This window comes from Amblyomma mixtum, chromosome 1 (assembly GCF_055824585.1).
Source record: "Amblyomma mixtum isolate Tamu chromosome 1, ASM5582458v1, whole genome shotgun sequence".
Lineage (NCBI taxonomy): Eukaryota > Metazoa > Arthropoda > Arachnida > Ixodida > Ixodidae > Amblyomma > Amblyomma mixtum.
In genome coordinates, this window is record NC_143012.1 from 86,647,793 (window position 1) to 86,670,210 (window position 22,418).

Genomic DNA, 22,418 nt, shown 5'->3' on the forward strand with positions numbered 1-22,418 from the left:
AAACTACGACCGCCCCGCACCACGTAGCTCACCGCCCCATGATGCTTTGAGCGTCCATGGTGGCTGAAGTCATAGAGTTTCTTACTATTACCTAGAGGGAAAGCTGGCGGCGCTGCACTTCAGCCACCATGGACGCCCAAAGCATCATGGGGCGGTGAGCTACTTGTTGCGGCACAGTCGTAATTTTTTGGGAACATAGAGTGGCACTACTAAGACGTTTAATTCCGAAAACGCTGTTCGTGTGTGTGCAGACGACTTTCGCGCGAACGCAGTGGGCAAAACCCATAGTAGTGAAAACGCGACACACACGACGCCAATAAAAGGTTTCACTTTTCCGAAATGCCATTAAAAAACCTCTTATAGTATTTAAGCAGCAACATCTTTTTGAAAACATATTTACTTTTAAAAATGCGCCTGTTAATTACGAAATATTAGTTTTTATAGTGCACTACTTGGTGAATAGTAGAGCAAGTCGTCTCTTATTGTGGGCAAACTTTGCACTTAAATGCTTTACTGCTCGTTTGTTGCAATCATTAGACAAGATATTGAATGTTAGGACGTTTGTAGTTATCAAACAGCTTTATTTTTCTATTATTTTTTGGCCAAAAGTTGCAGTTCCGCAACAAGTAGCTCACCGCCCCATGTAGCTTTGAGCGCCCATGGTGGCTGAAGTGGTCTCGAGGGGTCGCCATGCAAACTCCCATAGACGGGCTGCCAGCTTTCCCTCTAGGTAGTAGTAAGAAACTATATGTATGCATAGTAGTGTCTGCCGTATCGTTGTAGAGAAGAAAACACGCCACCAAACTTACGTGTCCATTCTGCTTCAACGCTGTGGTGCAGCAACAACGACGGAGACGACAGTGATGGCGTACACACCGGAGCCTCACGAGCGGCCCGTTTCTTTCATCTTCTGCACCGTCGGGCCGTCGACGGAGTCAGCGCACAAAGTGACGTCCATCCCGCTCTGTGACTTCATTGTGTATACGGACGTCGCCGTGTACGACTCCAAGATAGGTGCCTACGAAGACCCCGTCAGCTACGACGCCTTCTTGGAGGTGAGTTCACCGCGCAGGCCTGTTGTCAGCACAGAAGCAACGAAGCAAACCAAGACGAGGAAACCTTCTCGAAAACCTATTGTTCGCCCGGCTCGCGCCCCATAGGCCTGAACGTTCAATATTATATAAAGGGACCCTTGCACGTAAAGTAGAGCCCATTGGTTTCCTATAGTGTCCATTGATTTTATATCTAGGAGGCAAACGTAGCAGGAGGCGGCAGAAAATTAGGTGGGTGGATGAGACTAAGAAGTTTGCGGGGATACAGTGGCCGCAACTGGCAATGGACAGGGTTAATTGGAGAGACATGAAGAGGCCTCAGTGGGCGTGGTCAGGCTGATGATGATTTTCTATAGCTGCGGGAACGGGTCAGTGCGGGCGTAGGAATTATTTTGCAGGTCAAAAAAAAAAAAAAAACCCAGGTGGTCGAAATTCCCGGAGCCCTCCACTACGGCGTCTCTCATAGCCTTAGTCGCTTTGGGACGTTAAACCGCATAAACCAACCAACCTATTTTGTAGGTCACATATTGCCTATCGCAGACCACCAAAAATAGCGCACATCTTAACTGCCTTAACGACCAAAATTCTTCCATAGCGTTTGACTGCAGTCTACCAGGTGTTTCAAGGAAAACTTAGTAATTTTTAAAAATAGGCTTTTGGTGGAAAAATATGGTTTTTGAAGCGGAGTATTAACAGTGCTGGCGGACGCCAGAAAACCGGTGATTCTTTCTAACTAGTAAGCTGGTTAACTAATTTTTAGTAGTTAACTTTTTTAACTATTATAATCTGGCGCCTAGTTGCAATTATAGATTTGTAGCCGGTCGTTAGGAAAAGCCTTGTCAGGTTTAAAAATACCGAAAACGCGATTATCTTCGGCGCGGTGGCTCGACAAAATTTGGCTACATCCTGACAAAATATATGCACTTTCGAAAAGCATGCAGGCAAGGAAACCTTTCCCGTGCACTTCACTACGTGCACTTCACTACGTTTCATATTCAATTCATACCGCAGATTAGATTCTCCATCGTCTCTAATGAGTGCTGACAACATTTTGACCTTAGAAAGCAGAAGAAAGATTTCTAGGCTGCGGTTTCTGTATCGGCTCTGCAATCACCAACTTGGTATCAACGCGCAATTGTTCATTCATCCACGTGAGGGTCGTCAAACTCGGCACACCCATCTTTACAACCTGGAACCAATCTTTGCGCGTACTAACAGGTTTAAGAACTCATTTTTTCCGCGCACTGTCTCACAACGGAATGCACTCCCAATAGAAGTTTTTTCCGCGCATGATGTAAATGTTTTCGAAGAACGAGTACGAAAAGCTCTGGGTTGATGTTACTCTTCGCTTTTTGCTGATTCATTTCTTTTTCTTTCTTTTTCTGTGTTTGCACTGCATGCTGCGCGTTTGATTGCTTTGACTGCTTTGACCTGTTGATTGCTTATGATTGCTTGTGTTTTTTTTTGTGATTGCTTGCTAATGGTGGCGCTGAATTGCGTTTACTTATGACCTGTATTGCCCTCCTCCTTGGTCTTCAATGACTGCAGTATGTTTTAAATAAATAAATAGTAAAAAAACCAAGGCTCGACCTGCCGTGTCTTTGTGTAATCGTCTAAATATCTAGCCGTCCCGTCCTATCATGTCTTTCTGTGTAATCGTCTAAGTATGTAGCGCTGTTTAAATTTCAAGAAAAGAAAATACGCCTACTACGCGGTCCTTTTTAATGCGATAGAGGGAGCTAGTGTCGCAGAAAATCCGGCGTCGTCGGTGTCGTTGACCGTGAGCGAAAAATCCAGGAAAAATTTCAAGAGCAACCTAGGAGGCAGGGGGGCCGCCTAGGTCACGTGACCTTGTGGCGTAATCGCAACTGTCCAACCAGATTGTGAGCAAATTTGCTCACCGTGGCAGGTGGCAGTCATATTAAAGGGAAACTGCATAGGTTTCAAAAATCAACGAGCTTAAGAGGGTCGAATGCGTGAAACTTGCAGGTAAAGCATGCGAAGTCTCTTTGGACCAGCACTTGATATAGTGAAGTAATCGCCGATTAAACTCCGGACGCCCTTCAAGCTTCTCCGCAGCGCACGACGCCAAGTGGGGGGCGCATGATGACGTAATAGAAGGTATCGGTACATTTCCAACGCACAAACGCCTGTTCTGAAAGAAAAAAAACAACGCCACCGAAATCAAACCCTGCCGAGAGTTCTTTGGCAGCGTCTAACGAGTCAGGGCAGGGTGTGGCTGACGACAGCGGTAATTTGAAATCATACCTTTCGTGACGTCACGCTGAATTTTCCTGCACTCCTCCGGTCAATTAAGGAGAAGCGCACAAGTTAATCGTCGATGGCGTCACTATTTTAAATGCTAGAGCAAAAACACTTGACATGCTTCACCTACAGCCTATACGGATTTGAATCCTTGAATAGTCCGAAATTCTCCAAAAAAATGCTGCAGCTGCCCTTTAAGGTGAAAGAAAGCCTTTAATGGCTCATACTGTCGTCCACCGTTAACAAAGCGTGTCACACGCTTTTAACTCGGGAACTAAACAAGATATGAGAAAAACAATGGTTGCTTCAGATAGAGGAAGAAAAAATGAACCTAGAAGCCAAGTTTGATGACTGTAGAGTAATTAGTTAATTATAGGCAAAATGTCGAAATTGCGTCGAAATAGAGTGGACGTCGATATAGCCACGGGGACGGTGTGACGTCACATCCACCGGAAGTCGTCACGGCAATGTGAAAGTTGTCACAGAATGGTCGGATAAATGTCGGATTTGTGTCAAATTAGATGAAAAAAATGTGTATTTAGGCGTAATTAACACTTTAGATCCCCGAAGCTTGTATAATTTGGGTGTCGATGTAGCCACGGGAATGGTGTGACGTCACATCCACCGGAGATCGTCACGGCACAGTTTCCTCGGCTTTCGCCTCTCAACACTTTAGTTGCCGAAGTGTCCTCGCAATTTTTTAATGATTGGTCACGAAAGGTTGCTTAGTACGAGCAGTTCAGGTCCCAGAAATCCCACAGCTGACAGCACCTTCCATCGCAGGGCAGTAGCGCATCGATCAACCGCTACACCACTGCGTCATCAGTTCTATGACGACTCCCAGGGATCTTAGAATTATTTATTTATTTCGGAATACTGTCAATCCCATCTTGGAATTTTTACAGGAGAGGGCAAAACATACAAATACAGGTTCAGTGCTAAATTTTTTTAACAGTAGAAAATAAAGGCAAAACATGCAATACAAATGGCAATAATAAAGCAATCATGTCGTCAAACTGGTGATGTCACTTGATTACAATAAATACACCGAGAAGAGTACTGCAATACAAGAATACGAGCAAGGTTATGATGAGAGGAATGAAAGTACAGAACTCTCAGCGAGGGTAATAAATTTGTCTATGGTGCGCTGGGCTGTGACTGACGGATGCAATTGATTCCAATCTCGAACAACTTGTGGAAAAAAAGAATGTTGGAAAGTATTACTGCGACAGAAATATTCTTCAAGGGTGAGTGCATACTTGTGACGTGTTCCTCGTGTAGTGTTTATACGAACAAAGTCTGTGGGAGACATCTTTAATGCATTATTAAGAAGTAGATACAAAAACCTTAAACGGTGTAATTTGGCACGGCTGGTCAGCGTGTGAAGCCCTGCCGTGCGTAAAAGATCTGTGGCTGAATGCATGCGGCCATAGCAGTTGAAGATAAAGCCCACGGCTTTCCTTTGCACCATCTCGAGCGTATTAACGTTGTTTTTAGTTTGGGGGAACCAGGCTATGTTGGCGTATTCTAAGACCGGACGGATAAAAGTGACGTAAGCAAGAAGTTTTGTATCGGATGTAGAATGACGAAGGGCCCTTTTAAGGAAAAATAACTTGTTCAATGCTTTGCTGGCTATGGTTTGAACATGCGTAGACGAGTTTGTCAGAAGTGATGACTACACCCAAGTAACGATATTCGGTCACACTACGGATATTCATGTTATTCCAAGAATACACATAATCCAATTTACACTTTTTTTTGTGATAGACATAGAGACCGTTTTTTCAAAATTAATTACCATCTGCCATTTATTACACCACTCTGCCATTTTTCCTAGAGCATTGTTAAGTTTTTCCTGGTCATTAGTCTTTTATTTCTTGGTACAGCACGCAGTCATCCGCGAATAGTCGCATTTTTACTTCGGTTTCATTTGATATGTCGTTAATAAAAAGTAGAAACAACAGCGGGGCTAAAACTGTACCCTGAGGTACTCCTGAAAGAACAGGTACTAACTTGGAGGCATGATGGTCGTATTGTACAAATTGTCAGAGAGGTAATTATAAATACATCGTACGAGTGGTCCATCACCAAATATAATTCTAAGTTTAAAGTGGAGTTTAGCATGAGAGACTCGGTCAAAAGCCTTGGACAGATCCAGGAAAAGGGCATCGATTTGTGACTGATTGTTGAAGCACTGCGCAAAATCAAGCATAATTTCTACTAGTTGCGTAGTCGTTGACAAGCCACTACGAAATCCATGTTGGTTTCTGTGGAGAATGTTATTGACTTCAACAAAATTTGTCAGAAATTTCAAAATAATGTGCTCCAGTAATTTACAGCATGTACATGTCAGTGATATGGGTCAATAATTAGCAGCAGATGAAATATTGCCAGATTTATGTACCGGAATTACTTTCGCTACTTTCCACTCTGCAGGAAGGCTACATTCGTCGATTGATTTTTGATATATCAGGCAGAGGTATTTACTTATAGGCTCGGCATATCGCTTGAGAAATTTGTTCGGGATTCCATCTGGTCCATCACATTTCTTATCATCCATGTTTAACAACATCATAAGCACTCCCGCCTCGGATAATGTTAATTAGAGAAAGACCAATTCTGCATATATGGTCATTAATATATTAAAGCTATTGCGTCATACCCTTAAGGCGGAGCTTAAGCGTCCCATCCATTTTTTTTCGCAGCATTTAAAGGGGTACAGAGAAAACTAGAAAAACGCTGAGGGAGAGTATGAATATGCAATAAAGAAAAAAAAGGCGGAGTATGAGTATCGAGCGTTAGCAATACGAACGAATAATACATCATTAGCCAGACATCTTCGTGATATCCGGGACAAATTTTTCATTATATCCGGATATCAACTTTTTTATGCCAACGTATACAGCGCAGGAGGACAAATCGTTTGACACCACTTCGAATGTCCTACGTCAGTTAGCTTGACCATAATGGATTTTTGAAGTTTCAAGAAGTCATGGTTTGGGGAACCAAAAGTCGTTGGTGCAAATCCCTACGATAAGCTAAGCTTTGTTTCGACTAGTAATTGCATGCTCCGTAACGTGCAGAATCGTTTGATACAACACTGAACATCCTACGCCAATTAGGAAGTCCACAATCTGTGTACCAATGGTACCACCCGCTGGTCTCACTTTAATGACCTTGTGTTTCGTACTAACGCGACCTTGAGTAATTCGAGTATTAGAGCTAACACTCTAAAAATTATCGAGTGCAAATGAAGGGTGCCGTGACCTGATAGGTTTAGCAGTGTATGCTGACAATCTCGCGCCATACAGAACAGCCAGAAAGGAGTACCCAACACCACACAAATCCCTCAATAAGTTAGAAGAGAACACCCTTAGGAGACTACAAACCAACACATACCCAACACCAGCTAAATTACACCTGTGGTACCCTACACTATACTCTCCGCAGTGACCACACTGTGGAGAGGTAGCTAACCTCTACCATATGGTGTGGGCATGCCAATTTAATCCCTTAGTTGACCCCATTCCCAACCCCTCGGAGGAGCAGTGGGAGGCTATTCTGCTCAGCGATGATCCTGACCGTCAGCACTGGCTGGTGGGGAGGGCCAGCGCAGCAGCAGCAGCCAATGGACTACCGGACTAGGCGGCCCACCCACATGTTCTGAAAATACTGAATAAATAAAGATGTTTTCCATCAATATCGAGTGCAAACAAACACGATTTGTTTCTTGGGCACAGGGAGATGCCTTCTAGCACGTTTCAGTAGCAGGCTTTGAATGGAACATAATTTAACCCTTGGACACGCTACACTCTAAACACGAATACACCTATATTGGAGTAAAACGGGAGTAATCTCTCCTCTAGCGCACACTCCCTTTTACTAAAGTGGGTACGCTAGAGCTCATATACACAGCTATGTACAAATCGAAATCGCAGCCTTTTCGTATTGTGGGTTGCATGCCAATTGCGTTGATTTCTTTTGATTCAGGTGAATTTCGCATCCTTCACTTCGCAAATATATATATTTTTTGGGCTGTATAGCGAATGCAGTACATATTTCGTGAAACAGCGAGCGTGGTAGCACATCGTTCACCATTTTTGTGCAGACATATTTTGCCAGCAGTAGGCGCCGCACGGTTCCCTTCGCTATATTGACGTCGGCGCTATATCGACGCATTTCGTTGTTCTCTTTGTTTTTTCTATAATTGGCTTTAATTAATTATTAACTCTACAGTCATCAAACGTGGCGTCGAGGTTACATTTTGTCCCCTCTAGCTGGTGCTACCAATCATTTTCTCCTATCAGATGCGCTTGTCTATAGTCACCCCAGGCGCTGGATGATACGCCGGACGGACAGACGGATGGGAGAGCCATTACAGGCTTTCGCCTTAATAAATGTCTTCACTCTCGCAGCTGGCGAAGAAGTACCAGGAGTACCTCGCCTGGCAGGGCTACCCCTACCTAGACGACGAGGAGGAGAAGTTGCGCCAGTTCGGCATCAGCTTCTCGGCCAACGACCTCGACTACCTGGACGTGTCGCTGCGCTCGGTAAGGCCCGGCGACCTCTGGAAGACCTACGGAATCCTCACGGCCGGCGTGGCGAGCTACTCGAGGGGCGCCGTCGCCTCCGACTCGACCAACGTGAACAAGCTGAAGAACATCATATCGGTACGAAAGATTCGACAGAGCGGGGTGCACGAATGGCCTTTTATTGCGAAAACATTAGGTGGCTATGTTGAGGCCGGAAGTGTCCACAAAAATTGGCGGGGGGATTAGCTTTGGTTAAGCCTGGAAGGTTGCGAAAGCAGGTGTTTCATACTGCATATGCAGTGCCTCTAGCGGGAGGAGCGCGGCGCGCCGTGCCAAGCAGCCGCCGTTACCCGACGAGCCGAGTTGGTAGCCCGTCTCTCGCTCCTGGTATGACGTCACGCTGTAACGCCACTAGCGCCTCTAGCGGGAGGAGGGCGGCGCGCCGTTACTCAACGAACCGAGTTGGTAGCCCGTCTCTCGCTCCTGGTATGACGTCACGCTGTAACGTCACTAGCGCCTCTAGCGGGAGGAGGGCGGCGCGCCGTTACTCAACGAACCGAGTTGGTAGCCCGTCTCTCGCTCCTGGTATGACGTCACGCTGTAACGTCACTAGCGCCTCTAGCGGGAGGAGGGCGGCGCGCCGTTACTCAACGAACCGAGTTGGTAGCCCGTCTCTCGCTCCTGGTATGACGTCACGCTGTAACGTCACTAGCGCCTCTAGCGGGAGGAGGGCGGCGCGCCGTTACTCAACGAACCGAGTTGGTAGCCCGTCTCTCGCTCCTGGTATGACGTCACGCTGTAACGTCACTAGCGCCTCTAGCGGGAGGAGGGCGGCGCGCCGTTACTCAACGAGCCGAGTTGGTAGCCCGTCTCTCGCTCCTGGTATGACGTCACGCTGTAACGTCACTAGCGCCTCTAGCGGGAGGAGGGCGGCGCGCCGTTACTCAACGAACCGAGTTGGTAGCCCGTCTCTCGCTCCTGGTATGACGTCACGCTGTAACGTCACTAGCGCCTCTAGCGGGAGGAGGGCGGCGCGCCGTTACTCAACGAACCGAGTTGGTAGCCCGTCTCTCGCTCCTGGTATGACGTCACGCTGTAACGTCACTAGCGCCTCTAGCGGGAGGAGGGCGGCGCGCCGTTACTCAACGAACCGAGTTGGTAGCCCGTCTCTCGCTCCTGGTATGACGTCACGCTGTAACGTCACTAGCGCCTCTAGCGGGAGGAGGGCGGCGCGCCGTTACTCAACGAACCGAGTTGGTAGCCCGTCTCTCGCTCCTGGTATGACGTCACGCTGTAACGTCACTAGCGCCTCTAGCGGGAGGAGGGCGGCGCGCCGTTACTCAACGAACCGAGTTGGTAGCCCGTCTCTCGCTCCTGGTATGACGTCACGCTGTAACGTCACTAGCGCCTCTAGCGGGAGGAGGGCGGCGCGCCGTTACTCAACGAACCGAGTTGGTAGCCCGTCTCTCGCTCCTGGTATGACGTCACGCTGTAACGTCACTAGCGCCTCTAGCGGGAGGAGGGCGGCGCGCCGTTACTCAACGAACCGAGTTGGTAGCCCGTCTCTCGCTCCTGGTATGACGTCACGCTGTAACGTCACTAGCGCCTCTAGCGGGAGGAGGGCGGCGCGCCGTTACTCAACGAACCGAGTTGGTAGCCCGTCTCTCGCTCCTGGTATGACGTCACGCTGTAACGTCACTAGCGCCTCTAGCGGGAGGAGGGCGGCGCGCCGTTACTCAACGAGCCGAGTTGGTAGCCCGTCTCTCGCTCCTGGTATGACGTCACGCTGTGACTTCACTAGGCATGGTATGACGTCAGAGGTCATTCTAAAGGTCAAACGTGCCAAGTGGCCGCCGCTACGCGAAAGGCCGTTCTTGGGAGTAGTATTGCTTTCGCAAAAAAAATGTTGCCGGAAATTTGTCCCCTGTGACGTCACTAGGGTGGCCGTTCACCAATTCTGATAGCGATAGCGATAGATGATGACAGTGATAGTGATAGAGATAGTGATAGTTGGTGATAGCGATGATGATGATAGTGATGATAAAAACATTAGTGACAGTAGGTGATAGCGATGGTGATGATAGTCTGATGTTAGTGGTGATAGTAGTGATAGCGGTAGCAAAAAGGTCGTGGGTTCGAGTCCTGTGAAGGTCCTAGGTTCGGCTCCCGCAAAAGTCGGGGGTAGAGTCCCGTGAAGGTCGTGGGTTCGAGTCCTGTGACGTTCGTCGGAAATGAAAACGAGAGGCAGAAAGAGATGAAAGGGAAAAGCTTTTGCATTTGCGCTCTTGAGCAGACTTAAGTGCAATGCCGCAATTGTATTCAATAAAGCGAGCGGTTATACAGACAACACAAAGGGGGCGGTGCCCGACCGGCTAAACGCGTGTGTATCACTGTGCACATTACATACGACTTGCTGTCGGACTTGTTGACTTTTCTGTCAGTTTCAAAAAGCATGTCAAGAGGAGGGCAACATAAGGGCGACATGAAGATTTTGTTCGTTCCGCATTTTCCACTGTCACTGCGACTGCATTTCGTGGGAGGCGATACACAAAAAAATTCGGGGGGGAGGGGGGGGTAAGGTCACTTAGTGCGACTTAAGTGCTGTGAACTTTCAAAAATAAGCTTCTTGAGTAAGAAGAGCGCCTTTTTCGCCATTGAGTTGCCAGCTGTGTAATACATCAGAACATATCTAAGACGTGCGAAGTAGCGGGACGGTTAAATATTTTGTATAGTCAACTTATTACCAATTGCTGCTAGGCTCCTTAATTATTGAGAAGCGTGCAGCCCACCGTAATTAATATCCATATCAGTTTTAGAATTAGGAAATGAGGTTACCCTCAGCGCTATGGCCCAACAAATATTTGCTCTTTCGACGAGTTACGCGCACTGGGTAGGTTGCTATGCCTGCAAGCTTCTCGAAAGCGCATGTATTTTGATGCGATGTCGCCAAGGGCGTCCGCAGAATTTTTTGCAGGGGGGGGCCCCATTGGTTGTTGGCGCCGGAGGGGGGGGGGGGGCATGTTCGTAGCAAAAAGGCACTATATGCGGTATGAATTTATTTATTTATATATAAATAAAAAATAAGTGAAATACACACATGAAATAAAAATTACAAACAGCAAATTAAAGTGTGGCTAGGAGAGATACATTGCAGTTTATCAACGAAGAAACAATTAAAATTAATAAAAAATCCAAAAATATACTGTCACTTCGTGGAGAAGAGTGCTCAGTATTGCTGCATACGGGTTCTCGACTCACCCGGATTGATGACCAGCACACAGCACAATATGGTCACAAACACGCAACTACAGTCACTCAGTCAGTCTTCCTTGAACAGCAACTGTAGACTCCACGGATTTTTCTGGGCGAATTGCGTGATTATACGGGTGATAAATTCATTTCTGTGCTTCATTACACGCTCTCGGTGCACACTCGTCACACACATTGATTGGAAAAACGGTTGAACGCGCACGTTGAAAACAAAAGATGTCTATACATACAACGAAAACTTATTTACAAGATAAATGCACGCTCGCAGCTTCATACACCTCGCTCCATCTTGCTCGCGCATCCGCACAGTCGAGCAACCGCACGCACACTGCTCGCCGCTCGTAGTTTTCTCGTCCACTGTCTTGGTTGTTCTCAGCTTCGTTGACAAACGGCCACTAAAAACACCGAAGCACAAATACAGAGGCGCGCACACGTGCAAGGGCTTACTTCCGTGCGACTTCCGAGGGGAAGGGACACTCGCCACTCCGGTAGGAAAATTTGTTTTGTGTGTTTTTATGGTGTTCAGAGCCCCAACACGACTCAGGTTATGAGGAACGGAGTAGTACAGAGCTCCGGATAATGTCGACCACCTGGGTCTCTTTACCGGGCACTGACCTCGCACAGTACACGGGCGCTGTTGTCATTTGAGGCCCAGCCAGAGGTGACAGGCGAGCCAGGCAGGCGCCATCGGGCTGCGTTGACCAAAGGCGCTGGTTTTCGAAGAAGACGCAAGGGACGCTGGTGTGGGGGCGCCTCTGGAGACTGCGTCGCCGTGAACAAAAGATGCTAATCTCCTTTGCCGAAGATTCTGATAGCGGCGCTTCTACCGCACTGCGCTCTCCCGTGGATCGGAGGCACAGCGAGCGGCGGCGGCGCCAACTGATCGCCCGCTTGCCCATGAGCAGCCCGACAAAGCGGGGGTGGACACGGCTGATTTGTCTTTCCCTCCTGAAGAATTCATCGGTGGCCGGCATAACGAAGGCGAAAACAAGATGCACTGTGCACTGTCTGCCTCCGTGTCGCTATCTGTCTAGAGATCAAAGAAACAGGCACCCATTTCAAGACGGCTTGAAACACATGCTCGCCGGTGCCGCTGTATGTCTGCAACAGGTCGGCCTTCAACAGAGCTAACGATGGCGTGGTTTGAAAACGGCATAAAGACGCGTGCCCGGACGCGGCATTTCGCAGATGTGACCCAAAGCGTGGAAGCGGAGCTGCTTTTACCCTTTTGGCTGAGCCCACCACGGCCCCTGGCGTGCGGCCATCACTCACGGTTCGAGGGAGTGATTTTCCAGGGGGGTGCAGCCACCCCCCCTTGCCCCCCCCTCCGGACGCCCATGGATGTCGCCAAAGTATGTTGGTGCACAGCGCCGAGGGTAACCGCGTTTTCGAAGTTCTAAAAACTGATATGGATAGCACTTATGGTGGGCTACACGCCACTCAATAATTAAGGAGCCCAACAGCAATAGTTAAAAAGTTAACTATTCATTATTAGTTAACCAGCCTGCTAGGTGGCACATCTTATTTCAACTTACTACGCCGCTGATAGTGCTATGCCGAAAAAAGCGTTCTTCTAACTCAAAAAGCCTATTTTACAAATTACGTAAGGTCTTAGGTGAAACCGAGTATATAATAAGTATACAACTCAATAGAAACGGCCACTGCCGCGCCGCTTAGGCTACTTCCAGTGGCAATAATGAGCGTGACATTAAGTGGCCTTCATATACTATTTTATTAAAACAGCAACTGAGAGTACTAAGACCAGATTGCAGCGTCACTGGTAAAAAAGTGGGGGCTCCGTAGTTTAATTTATTTTTCGAAAACATTTTTAAAAATTGTCAATAAAGGTTAAACAATAAAAGTAGTTGTAATTCATGACAAATTGACATATATGCTGCCTTAGGTTGATATGAACCAAAATAACTGTCTGTACGATGCTCGGGATGCTCATGAAATGCAGTAGATTCACTCCAGGCGTCTGCCAAGCTAGCCGTAACGAGCGAACAGTGTGAGTGGCGCTACCATCCGCTCAGACCAGACTTTCCGAGCCAAGTTGAAATACATATTCCTGCCTAAAACCACGAATTCTGCCCTCGTTATTTCCACCAAGTGATACGAACTACCAGAACAGGCCAATATTTTTGTACTTGTGTCCCACAGTACAGTGTTCCTTGAAATGACCTCAAACCTTGCTTGTTTCCTCGTCTTTTTTTCCGTTTTAGGGTACTGTGCTTTTTCTGCTGTTACTCTAAACACAAGGGTGTAAAAAGGGAATAAGAATTCTTCCAGTGCACTCCCTTTTAAAAGTGCGCTAGAAGAGAGCTTCCTCCCTTTTTAGTCCCATAGATGTGGAGTTTCACGTCTCAAAGCTGCGCATCGATTGAAAGAGGCGCCATTGTGGGCTGTTGCGAATTAATTCCCATCACTTGGGATTATTCGACGTGTGTCGATATCGCAAAGCAGAGGGTGTCTTTCGCATATCGTTTCACTCGAAATGCACCTGCGACGTTTGGTATTCCATTGCGTCCCCTGGGATATCCGCAGCCGAACGCCATCGTCCATGATACAATGGGGCAGGTGATGGACTTTGGGAAATGGCCGTAGGAAGACACATTAAACAGGCAACGTCTTCATTTAAAAAAGGCTGAATGCTGTTCTCGTCGGATCTTATAACACGTTTCTTTGGGTATTTACTCCTGGAGGGATAGATACGGCAGTCAACATTAGCTCTTTACTATATTTTGCTAAAATGCAGCAGTATGCATACAAATGTTGAAGCACGCGCAGTTGGTATCCCGAGAGCCCAGCTTTCAGGCATAAAAAAAGGGGTTTCAGTAAGAAACGGTTGGAGGATTGGTGGCTTAGAAGAGAGCTCTGTCCTGGAGATAAAAGTTCAGGATTCAAGGCAATCCACTACGGCGTCACTCATAGCCTGAGTCAGTTTGGGATGTTAAACCCTACAAAACCAAGCCATAAAAGTTGGTGTCGTAGAAATTGGTTGAATACGTGCAGACGAGGGCTAAATTTTAAGATAGACTGTATAAGATTGAATGGTTGAGAAAACATGCACCAAAAAAAATAGCTAGCCTTGCAACGCCCGCTACCACATCGTTTCAAAGGGTGCGATCCGTCCATCTAATCCAAGTGTGATTAGGAAGAATAGGCACTCGTTTATGAAAAACTGTAAACTTTGGCATGTTGTTAAAGCAGGCAGGCCTCCCCAGATGAGACTGTTGAGGACAAAGTGGTACGCACTGACGGAAAAAGCCACCAGCACAACCATGCGAAGACAAACAGGATGTTCACAAAGAACAAATAAGCCGTGTAACCGAACTCACAGAAAGTCAGCTTCTAAGGTTGTGCTTTCATAAGAACGCTTCAGATATTTCGCACGTCAAAAAAAAAAAAAGAAGTTCGACGCCGCTGAGGAGCCTCAGAAGTTTCGGTGCCCTTAAACATTCACTGGAGGTTTCACAGGGGCAAATGCCTTTAAAGTGGCTTCTGTACGTCTCCTAAGCAAAATGTCTTCACCGCCCGCATCGTTCTGGTTGTCTAACGGAAGTAGTCCGAGAACATTAGGCAGGATGTCTTTGTATTTTTGACGCTGTCTCAGCTCAGTTTAAGTTCCACACTACGACACAGAGCGATTGTAATGAGAAAATTGGCAGTGGTTTAGCTCTGGTTAAACCTGGAGGATTGCGAAAGCAACGAGGAGAGAGAGAGAGAGAGAGGCGATGGAGAGCGCGCGACAGCGGCGGCGGCCCCGGCACGTTAGCTATGCGCCGCTACTGCGCATGCGCAACTGGCGAGTGCGGCGGCGGCGGCACCTCTGAGTCACCCGCGCAGCGACGGCGGCGGTGCGCCAACTGTGCGCTGTGTGACGTCACTACTACTCGCGCATGCGCAATATCGCCTTGCCTCAGCTCCGCGAAATGGCTCGGCAACAAAAGAAATGTTCAAGGTTTTCGCGGTACCACATGGAGACACAGGTATCTGTCCCGGTTCGCTCCGTTTGAAAAGCTTATGATCTGGCGAAGCAGTGGTCCCGGGTTCTAACTCCGGACCAGGATAGATAGATAGATAGGATAACTTTATTCGGCTCTAGCACAAGGTTTTTTTATGTGGTCAGATGAGTCCATCCGAAACGGTCGGTTGCCCCTATTCCAGGGCTCCGCTGGATGCTGCCGTCAGCTGAGCTCGCCGTATCAAACCGATCTGGTCATCGCGGCAGTCGCTGGAGAGCAGACCCTCCCATTGCTCCACACTTGGGTTTTGTATAACTGGGACGATGTCGACTTTTTGACATGCCCATGTGATGTGATACAGTGTAGGTTTTTCATGGCACCACGGACAATTGTGTGCGTAAAGTGTGGGGTGAATTTTACTTAGTGTGTTTAGATTTGGATATGACCCCGTTTGAAGTTGTCTCCATGTGACAGCCTCTTTGTTTAAAGATTTGTGCGGTGGTGGGTACCGCATCCTGCTGCCTTTGTAGTTGTTGAGTATGGCCGAGTATTCCGGAGGTACTGGCAGGGATTCCTCGAGGTCGTTGACGTTGGATGCTCGGTAGTTAGTATATCCTCGAGCTATCCTGTCTGCCTCTTGGTTTCCTGCCACCCCCATGTGCCCCGGTACCCAGATGATCTTATGTTTGATCGGCTTGTGTGGTTTTGCATGTGTTTGTTGCGTCTTGCAGTCTACAGAGCGGAGTATGCGGAGCGCTCTGTGACCGACTCTGGCGCAAAGATAGTTGCGGCAGGATGCTTCTGAATCAGTAAGAATTGTCAGTGACCGCCCAGTCCGATAGCCCTCTGCTGCCGCTAGAGCGACGGCCGCTTCTTCAGCCTCAGCTATCGTGCAGTCTTGCAGGGAGGCGCTGGTAATCTCGTGTAATTCCGAGTTGACTACAGTTGCCACTGCGTTGTTGGTGCCTTGTCCCCTAGTCATGGCATATGTGGCAGCGTCGACATACACTGACGAATTTTTCTATAACTCCGAAGTTTCTGTGAGAACTGCATGGCTTTCCTTTGTAGCCGTATGGCTGCGCTTGGGTGGATGCCCACGAGTAAGTGCTCTCTTATTATCTTAGTACAAATTTACTACACCTTGAAGGATTCCCCTAAACTTTGGACCAGCACTGTTATCACAGCCACTGCTTCGCTTTCGGAAAAGGAGCGGAAAGTAAGGAACTTTTGTCGCCCGCTGCAGCCCTGTGAGCATTGTGGCACAGTCCGCAGGGAAACGCTAGAGAACGTGTAATCTATTAGATGATACACTATAAGAAGCTTCTTTTTACCATACACAGGCAAAAATTTTTACCGAAGCAGGCAGTGATGAGAGATCTCGTTACCCTTTACGGGTTGTAAGACACGTTCCAATAACAAGAACAAATTATGGGCAGCAAACATTTATAAGTCTACAGATATAAATAGAAAGTTTGGTGAAATGTTACATTTTAGTGCCTCAATAATTCTTTCAAAAACAAAAAAGTTGAATGGCGTATGACTTGCCAGTGGCAGTTGCTTTTACTAATTGCCTTTACCCTCTGCACACATATGTGTACAAGTTAGGAATTACACAAGTTAGGAAAACGCTTTTTTCAGCACAGCATTGTCAGCGGCGAAGTAAATCAGAATACAGCGAATGCGTGCTAACAGGCTGGTTGACTAATATTGAACAGTTGACTTTTAGCTATTACTGTTCGGCTCCTTAATTATTGAGGGGCGTGTAGCCCACCGTAAGTAATATCCATAACAGTTTTTAGAATTTATAGAACGCGTTTACCTTCGCCGCTTTGGCCAAACAAATTCTGCCTACGTCGCGCCAAAATATATGCGCTTTCGAGAAGCTTGCAGGCAGAGCAACCTGTCCAGTGCACGTAACTAGTAGAAATAGCCAAAATTTGTTGGGCCACAGCGACTAGGGCAATCAATCGCGTTTTCGGAATTCTAAAAACTCATATTGATATTACTTACGGCGGGCTACACGCCTCTCAATGATTAAAGATGCTAACTGTATTAGTTGAAAACTTTATTGCTCAGTATTAGTTAACCATCCTGTTAGCTAGGACGTCTTACCTGCATTCTGATGTACTTCACCACTGACAATGCTGTTCCGAATAAAGCGCTCTTCTAAGTCAGAAAGCCTATTTTGAAGAATTGTGCAAACTGTTAGGTGAAATACCCTGTATATACCTCCCCATAAGAAGAGTACATATATTGCATTTCTTTATTGTGAATGTGTTTTGTGTTTTAATTAAGGTAACCGACAAGTACTCCAATCATTTTTGTTACTGTAATTGTGTTCCACTGTTCGAGATGTGCCTTTTATGCGTATGCATTTGAATGCACTACCACCACTACTGTAACTGTGCATAGAAGGGGACTGGGACATCTGTCAGGCTCTCTGGGCCTTTAGTCCCAGTCTCCTCTGCTGAAATCAATCGATCGATCAATCAATCAATCAATCAATCAATCAATCAATCAATCAATCAATCAATCAATCAATCAATCAATCTGGTCTCACGCAGAACATCGACAGAATGTTGCAGACGGCCCGCAGCGGGAACACGACGGTGCTCAAGACAATTTTCCTGGGAGTCAAACTTGCCGGCACGACTACGAGCAGCCAGTACGACGTTGCCGCCATGAATGAGCTCAAGAGCATCGCGTAAGTCGCCGTTGCCCACAATTGATTTGCAAAGGACAGGGTTAATTGGAGAGACACGGGAGAGGCCTTTGCCCTGCAGTGGGTGTAGTCAGGCTGATGATGATGATGTAACACGACCTTTGCAACCCCAGAGTCACGGTTCCCTCCTCCCACCCTTCTGCCCTGCGACAGCAGCGCCATCGCATTTTACTAACGTCACAGATTGGTGTTGGTCTACACAAACCAACTTGAATATTATCCCTATTGTCCCTTTAAATCGGAAGTGAGTCGGTCTGGATAGAAACAAATATAATTTCTTCGACGAAGTCGTGTCTCTTCATCAACTTTTGACAAAGGACGTAGAGTTAAAGGCAAAAGTTTACCGCGCGCCTGCTCGTGGAAACAAAAAAGGATTGGAGCAATCAGTTGGATTGATGCAGAGGAAATGCGATTCTAGCATTTCTCTTTCGCTGGTAAATTTGTTCTAATTCTGACTCTATTTCAATTTCAAAGACGCAAAATGTGTCACACTGTTAAATTCGACGAGTCATACCACTACCGGGGCAGTGGCGCTGCGGTTGAGCGATGCGCCACTGTACCGCTTGCTGGCTGTTTCAAAACGTAGCCACCAGTGGTGCTTGTGATACCCAGGTTGCTCTTTCCGAGCAGTGGGAAGCTACTGTAGCGGCCCACAGCCGGGGGAGCGGGCTTGGGGAGACTCCTCTGATCTCCCCTGAGGAAATAGCGGAAAGGATGATCAAATGGATGGGAAGAATGGTGGTCAGGACATGGGTCACGGGAATTAGAGCGGAAATGGGGACAGCGAGTTTTTTTCTCTGATCCTTCAATCTGTCTTGACTCCATTGCTGGCCTGCCTGGCCAGGGCAGGGAGAGCATCGAGATTGCCCAATGGTGCGGCCCCACTCACGGTATGCCCGACCATCCACCAAACACAATGGGCTCCGACCGCCGGATACAGGAGAACCTAACGCGGGGCCAGCAGTTACCTGGGGACCCTCCACGACGGGGTTTTTTTCCGACCTTCCAGCTAATAACCGTCGAGTTCTTTCCGCGGTTTTTCAGACACTGGGTATGATGTGATGCGGCCAGTAGAGGCTTAGGCCGTCAGCCTATCGGCCCACCGGTCCTCGGCGCTATGACCTAACACCTCCGTGGGGACCCACCTGTGCTTCCAACCAACCGTCCATGAACTCATTTTCTCTCCTAGCTTGCTCCTCTTCTACAGAGGAGGGAGTGTTCAAGGCTGGCTGAGATGACCGGGCTTAGGGTGAACGTGGCCTAAGGTGAGATGACCCGGGCCAACTCCGCCGGTACTCCACAACATCGTCGGTTTTCAATGGACGTTTCAAGGCCGTAGTCCCCCCCCCCCCTTTCCCCTCGCTTACCTCGGCATCCCGCAGTGACCATTACAGCCCTGCGGCCAGCCGTGAGGCCGCTTCCCCGAGGTGTCGGTTAAGAGTATGGCCACTGTGAACTTCGGCGCGGACCTGGTTCCTCGGGAACCAGAAACCGGCGCGTCGTTAGCCAGACTTGCGCGCCCCCGCGTGAGGAGGGAAGTAGCATGTATTAGAAACAGCTCCCGCAAGCAATTCTGCACACGCAGCTTCTTCGGAAGGTTGTATATTTTGCACATAGGCGTGCTGTTGTTCGAGCCTCGTTCTTCTTAGTAATTTTCATTTTTGCTGACTCGTCCTTCGACCGGAGTTCTCGTATTCTCTCCTATAAGCGAAGAGGAGGGAAAGGAGGACGGTTGGTGGGTGGAAAGAGGGAAAAACCCTTAAACACCGCAAGCCATGGATGGCAGGCGGATGTTTTATACAGATGATGACGCCTACGCTGGACAGTTCTCGGTCCTCATGATGGTTTGGTTTCTGGTTTCTGTGGGTTTAACTTCCCAAAGCGACTTAGGCCGTACCCACTGAGCCACCGTGGCGGCCGGTCCTCATGATGCTATCGCATTGAAATAAGGTTTTTGTCGCTTCACTACCAAGTAAACTACTACTCTTGAAGTAAATTAGAGTATGCATGTCCGCTCGTGCTTTCAAGCTTTTAAATAGATATGCTCCCATAATCGTGGAATATATATATTTTTCTCAGCGGACCCGAACCAGTTTGCATTTTGTATATTTTGCGCACATCGTTACGTAGATTCACAATAATTTGAACCTCATATAGTGGAAATTATATAATGCTAGCTTCAGCAGTAGCAACATATTACCGCTAATGTCAAAAACAATTCAGCTTTAATATGCCGCCAATTACTGTTTCTTGAGTATGAAAAGAGTGATCATTTTTACAGTAAATTTGAAAGCTGTACACTTGATTTATTGAGGCCGTATATCAACACTTATGTGACGAAATGCATGGTTTTCCCATTTGTTTTGCAAATAGTACGACAAATGCAGACAAGGGAAGTAGAAATCGCTAGTCTTTTATGCGAGGCATACTACTTTAGCTACCACTTCAGCCCTTCACCGTGGTTATGCGCCTCCAAATCACGTGATACATGACGTCACGACAGTGGAGAAACGGGGGCCCACCTCGCGCCGTCGCTGTGGTTGTGCGCCTCCAAATCACGTGACACGATGATGCCACACCACGTGACACGATGACGTCACGGCAGTGGAGAAACGGGGGCCCACCTCGCGCCGTCGCTGTGGTTGTGCGCCTCCAAATCACGTGATACATGACGTCACACCACGTGACACGATGACGTCACGACAGTGGAGAAACGGGGCCTACCTCGCGCCGTCGCTGTGGTTGTGCGCCTCAAATCACGTGATACATGACGTCACACCACGTGACACGATGACGTCACGACAGTGGAGAAACGGGGGCCCACCTCGCGCCGTCGCTGTGGTTGTGCGCCTCCAAATTACGCGACACGATGATGCTTCGCATTCTCGAGGCTTAACCAAGTTAAGCCTCAGCCCTTTTTTAATGAGATTTCGATCGGTAGCCTCAAAAGAAGAGACAATTTAGCACTTTTAAGGAAATAAGGATGTGTCTAATTTAGTAGTCGGCACTTTACCGTAGTGATGGTCTTGTTGGTAGAGCATCCGCCTCACATTCGGGAGGTGCTGGGTTCGATGCCCAGTGCCCACAGGGTACCCACCGGTTTTCTAGTGGATAGAAGATTTCCCCCGGCCTGGGCTTTTCTGGGGTGAACTGCTTGGGAAAAGGAACTTGGGCCACATGCGGGCGTCTACCACGCGGGGCGGATTTAGGGATGTTTGGTGGCGGAACGAATAACTGGCCCTGAACACAACGGTTTGGTCGAAGACCCTTTTCCCAAGCAGTTCACCCTAGAAAAGCCGAACACCATGCTGGGGAAAATAAGGGAAGTAAGAGAATTTGTCTACTTATGGCAGGTAGTGACCGCAGATCCGGATCATGAGAGGGAAATAACTAGAAGAATAAGAATGGGGTGGAGCGCACATGGCAGGTTCTCTCAGGTCATGAATAGCAGTTTACCAATATCCCTCAAGAGAAAAGTGTACAACAGCTGTATCTTACCAGTGCTCACCTATGGGGCAGAAACGTGGAGGCTGACAAAGAGCGTTCAGCTTAAGTTAAGAACAACGCAGTGAGCTACGGAAAGAAAAATGATAGCTGTAACGTTAAGAGATCGGAAGAGGGCGGAGTGGGTGAGGGAACAAACGCTGGTTAATGACATCCTAGTTGAAATAAAGTCGAAGAAGAGGGCTTGGGCAGGACATGTAATGCAAAGGCAAGAAACCGCTTCTCCTTAAGTGTAACGGTGTGGATTCCAAGAGAAGGCAAGCGTAACAGGGGCCGCCAGAAAGTTAGGTGGGCAGATGAGGTTAAGAAGTCTGCGGGGATAGGGTGGCTGCAACTGGCGAAGGACAGGGTTAATTGGAGAGACATGGAAGAGGCCTTTGCCCCGCAGTGGGCATAGTCAGGCTGATGATGATGACGATTAGGGAACTGGTTGGTACCTGGTGGCATTGGGGATTGAACCCAGCACCTCCCGAATGCGAGGCGAATGCTCTACCAGAAGGCCACGCTTCACTAGGTCCTTAATCTCGTAGTCGTTAGGAAGTAGGTTTCAGTGTTGTCCCATGGCGCTCTCTTTTACCATTTTGCTTTCGTCCCTCTGAACGCAACCACTCCTTGCAAATGCAGCAAGGTAGACGTGCTCATCCTGATCACCCACCTTCTCCGTCCCGAACCTGGCGACAAATGCGCCATCCAGCCGCTGTCGAGGTACTCGGGCGAGGTGAAGGACGTCGCGGCCCCCCCGGCCATGGTGAGCGACGGCTGCGAACTGGTCGCTAGACGCACGTGACCTTTTATTGCGAAAATCGCGCATACCGAAATAATCAAGGTTGCTGGAACGAAAGAGCGCTTATCATAACTGTCTGGCGTGTTAATTGCTCTGTAGCACAAACATATTCAGGGGACACTTTGGCTGTCTGAAGTGCTGCAAGACGAAAGCCCTTCCTGACGCACTGTTTGGCATTGACTGCGAGACTGGTTGTGCTGTACTAGTGCTTTATTTGACTACACATTGCGACTACACTCTTTGACTGCCGAATTTGACTGCTCCTTTAGCACGACTCTATCTCTGCGTGGATGAGTTCGGTTGTGTCCATGGCTCTGTTCGCAG

The 22,418-nt window shown here is 48.0% G+C and overlaps 1 protein-coding gene across 1 annotated transcript in view; it reads left to right on the forward strand.

The window, feature by feature from the left end:
- The first annotated feature begins 817 nt into the window (after window positions 1-817).
- LOC149367118 (uncharacterized) overlaps window positions 818-22,418 on the forward strand; it is a 39,723-nt gene continuing 18,122 nt past the window's right edge. The window contains exons 1-4 of the mRNA XM_089566592.1: window positions 818-1,055; window positions 7,733-7,987; window positions 17,649-17,788; window positions 21,935-22,058. Coding sequence (XP_089422718.1) covers window positions 864-1,055; window positions 7,733-7,987; window positions 17,649-17,788; window positions 21,935-22,058 — 711 coding nt within the window. The 5' untranslated portion in view covers window positions 818-863. The remainder of the gene's footprint in view (window positions 1,056-7,732; window positions 7,988-17,648; window positions 17,789-21,934; window positions 22,059-22,418) is intronic.